This window comes from Platalea leucorodia (genome assembly GCF_965183815.1).
Source record: "Platalea leucorodia genome assembly, chromosome: Z".
In the NCBI taxonomy this organism is placed as follows: Eukaryota; Metazoa; Chordata; class Aves; order Pelecaniformes; family Threskiornithidae; genus Platalea; species Platalea leucorodia.
This window is the reverse complement of record NC_138858.1, coordinates 71,338,652-71,342,616: the sequence shown is the minus strand read 5'-3', so window position 1 is coordinate 71,342,616 and position 3,965 is coordinate 71,338,652. Positions and strand designations below refer to the sequence as shown.

The window sequence follows — 3,965 nt, the reverse complement described above, 5'->3', positions numbered from 1 at the left end:
GGCTGAGCAGGACAGGGCTGTGGGGAGCTGGAGGCCGGCATCCTATGGCATCAGTGGGGCATGGGCGGAGGGCCCCGGGCAGGGCTGAGATGGGGTCCTGGGCGATGGCCAGGGTGGGGAGAAGCCCTGGGCGGGGGGCAGGAATGGCCCTTGAGGCCCATGGTTGCCCTTGAGGATGTTACAACCTCCTGTCCAAAGGGTACTGGAGACCCCCAGAGGTACAGGCTTCTAAAACACTCTGTCAGAGTGTGCCCAAACCCCTCCAAAGGAAAGGTGAAATCAAGAGATCTTTTAAATATAAAATGGTGTCATCTCATGTCACTGATTTTTGGAGTGAAAACTATACAAATGCCAACTCTATCCTGACTGTTACAGCACAGATTTCCCTCCTCACCTGCTGTTTTCAATCTGTACAATAGAAATAACTGTAAGCTAATGTAAGTGGTCATGAGCATAATCAAAGTGGTAAGAGCCCTCAGGCTGGTGCACACACTGTTGCAGAGAGTGTTCTCATAATGACAGCATCATGCAAGTGAAGCATAAATCCTGGTTTCCTTAAGTTAGGTTTTAGACTTATAATTTTGATCTTTATTTAAACCACGTTTATCATTTTGAGCACTATGATCTGGCAAAACAAGAACTATAAAATTAACACGCAAGCTGAATCATTCTTGATACATTTTAGTCCAGTATTTCATGTTTCAGTCCAATTTTGTGTAAATAAACCTTCAGTAAAAATGTTACATGTTGAGATGATCAACACTGGACAGGTTTCATTGAGATGGCTGTGGTACCTGGGGCTGGACTCCGTGCTGAGGGGACCACCGGAGAGCCAGCTGACGTGCTCCATGTCTGAAAACATCCAGCACCTAAATATAAGCCCTTTTTATTGTAGGGGTTGGGGGGAATCAAACCCAGATGCTACAAAAATTATTTCATTATTCCACAAGAAATCAAGAGTAAATGCCTCTACAGTGTCTCCGGGAAATACCATAAAGACATCCAGAAGCACAGTTACCAGTTTACAACACCTAACACATGCCTCCAGCCCTGCGAATGCACTATCACACCTCTCCCCCGCAGGCCAGCACCCACCCACGGGCACAAAAATCTCAGTCACAGCTGGTCGCCACCTCTGCCTGGAAAATCCCACTGCTCCACACCTGCCCACTTCATACCTCTTTCTCTTTGCAAAGTCTCCTCCCTGAGCGGTGTTCCCACCCTTTGCATCATGGCTCCTGCCCCACTTTAACTCTCCTCTCCTGCCCCGCCGCAACACTGACAGCCCCCCAGATCAGTACTACCTTGCCTGTGCATGGCATTCCCCAGCCCTGTGGCCCCATCCGCTCCGCCGGCCTTCACGCTCTCTCTGGATGTTTCCAGCTGCCGTTTGTTTTCTCTTTCTCTGCACTAAGAAGAACTCATCCTTGTCCTGGGGAAAAAAAAGAAATAGTAATAATGATAATAAAACAAACAGTGGCATGTCTCTTTTTGCAGTCAGTTTTTCTGTACCTGTTTCAGCCAGCCTTTCTTATTTGCTCTTACTCTTCAGCGGTAAAGCAAGTGCCTTACAGAAATTTCTTTTTTTTTCACAAATCTCTGGGTTTCTCACCTAAATTTGTGCTCTCTTCAGCACCAAATATGAAGCCTGTTCAGAGGAGTGCTTTTCCCCCCACGTCTGCCTTGGCCCACACAGCCCCTCATCTCCGTGCCAGTAGACATAAGAGCTGATTCTGGCACAGACACCCACAGATGGATTGTGACCCAGGGAGAGGCAAGAAGTTCCTTCAGCGGTCCCTCTTTATGCGAATAAAACGCAAAGCAGCAAAGATGATCCAGCCCACGGCGGCTGACCCCCTGCATTGCCTCCCCGGCCCGGTCCCTGCAGCCGGGATGGAGCCTGCCCTCTCCCAAGGGAAGCCTGGGGTCCAAAGCGCCTGTGCTCGTCACAGTCCCTCTGGGCACCGTGGGGCAGGGAGCAGCCATCGGCCGAGCCAGCGCCAGGAGACGTGAACCTCAGTTTCCAGCCCTGTCCTGACCTGGCTGACAGCCTGGCAAAAGCACACGGTAAGGCAGGGGGTTGCAGGAATTTTGGAGTAACCCTCAGCCTCTCCCTCTGAGTGCTAGGGATTCCCGTGCGTGAAATTAAAACTTCCAAAACACTGTCATCAGAACAGTGACTTTATTAACAGAGACAAACAAAGGATTAAAACATGTTATGAGTTTGCTGAAATGCACAGTGTACCTGTGGAGAACAGACATATTTACATACATCAGTTCATTGTAGAAATGCGAGCAATTTGGTCTAGATGACTAGGATATCCCCTGGTAGTTTGCAACGGATCCAGACAGCTTTCTCTCCGTGGTGGCTCCGGTAAAGCAACCGATTTCCCCCCAGCCCCACCGCCAGCCAGGCTAGTGCTGGACCCCCGAATGCCACCGGTATCTCACGCGGGACTTTCTCCAGCACAGGGTGAGCACAGCTGGACTCAGCCTGAAACTGGCGGTGCGGGTGAAACCCCACCGCCGGCTGCTCCCCGCTCCCGCTGGGGTGTGCCGAGTTGGGCCCTCTCAGCTGCGGGGCAAGACAAAGGGGGTCACGGTGCCTTGAATGCATCGCCCCCCCCCCTCATAACCACCCAGGGGATCCCCTTGCCCCGGCCCCTCCGGCCGGCAGCGGGGGGATGCTCCCCGCCTCGGAAGGAGCCGGGCACCCCGGGGCACGGCACGGGGCCAGCCCCGCTCCCGGGCACGGCTCGGCACCGCTCGGCTCTGCGCTGGTACGGCACTGCAGCTCCCGGTACCGGCGCCTCTACTCGGCAAGGCACGGGCTGGGTTTTTCCTGGACGGACAAAATCAAACGGGGAAGGGGGGGGGGGGGGGGGGGGGAGGGCAGCGGAGACGGGGAGGAGAGAAAGAAGACAGCTCCACGGATGTCGGATGTCACGGACGGCGTTACACGGGCGAGGCGGGGGCTTCTCGCTGGGTTCCTCGGGCGGACGAGCCGCGGGAAGTGGCCGCCGCCGCCGCCCCGGGCCGGCACGTCGGGGCGGGGAGGCGCCGGTGCCCGCGCTGCCGGCGGCTCGCCCCGGGCGCTCCCGCTTACAGGCACTTGAGGAGGAAGGAATTGCACGAAGTCCCCCGGGGGCAGTCGCAGAGCTTCCCGATGCGGGCCCCCTTCCTCACGGCGCACTGCTCCCCGGCGTCGCACTGCGGGGGGCAGCGGCAGGCGGTGAGGGGGGCTCCGCCGGCGGCCGCCCCGTCCCGCCCCGCCGGGGCACTCACCATGGGCACCTGCCCGAACTTCTTCTCGTAGTGCGGGACCCGCTTGCTCTTCAGCTTCTCCAGCACCTCCTGCAGCGCCTCGATCTGCCGAGAGACCCCACAGCCCCCGTCAGGCCGCGCCCCGCCGGCCGCCGGCGGCGCCCCCCGCCCCGGCCCCGGCCCCCCGCCCCACCAGCTCCTTCTCTCGGGAGGCGCCGCCGCCGCCGCCGCCGTCGCCGGGGGGCCCCAGGTCGCGGTCGCGGCGCGGCGGGGTCGGGCCCTGCCCGAGGGCGCCCAGCAGCAGCGCGGCCGCCACGGCGCAGAGCGCCAGCGCCCGGCCGCTCTCCATGGTGCTGCCGCCCCGCCGCCGCCGCCGCCGCCGCCGCCGCCTTTATAGCGCCGCGCCCGCCCCGCCCCGCGTCAGCGCCCCCCGCCGCCGCGCCGCGCCGCGCCTCGGCTCCGCTCGGCTGGGCTCGGCTCCGCTCGGCTCGGCTGGGCTGGGCTGGGCTCGGCTCGGCTCGGCTGGGCTGGGCTGGGCTCGGCTCGGCTCGGCTCGGCTCGGCTCGGCTCGGCTCGGCGCCCCCCACTTCCCGCCCGCCCAAGTGTTTGCCCCACAGCCGGCCGCCCCGCAGAAGTTGCGCCCCGGCGCGGCTCGCCCTCCGTCCAACCGGGCTCGCCACGAACAGCGGAGCCGTCTGTGG

General features: G+C 60.2%; 1 protein-coding gene across 1 annotated transcript; it reads right to left on the bottom strand.

The window, feature by feature from the left end:
• Positions 1–3,102: 3,102 nt before the first annotated feature.
• Positions 3,103–3,613, bottom strand: CARTPT (CART prepropeptide; the record flags this gene model as incomplete). The annotated part of the gene is made up of 3 exons (XM_082336634.1): positions 3,103–3,210; positions 3,286–3,369; positions 3,458–3,613. The coding sequence occupies 3 exons, from the start codon at positions 3,611–3,613 to the stop codon at positions 3,103–3,105; spliced, it is 348 nt and encodes a 115-aa protein (XP_082192760.1).
• Positions 3,614–3,965: the final 352 nt, after the last annotated feature.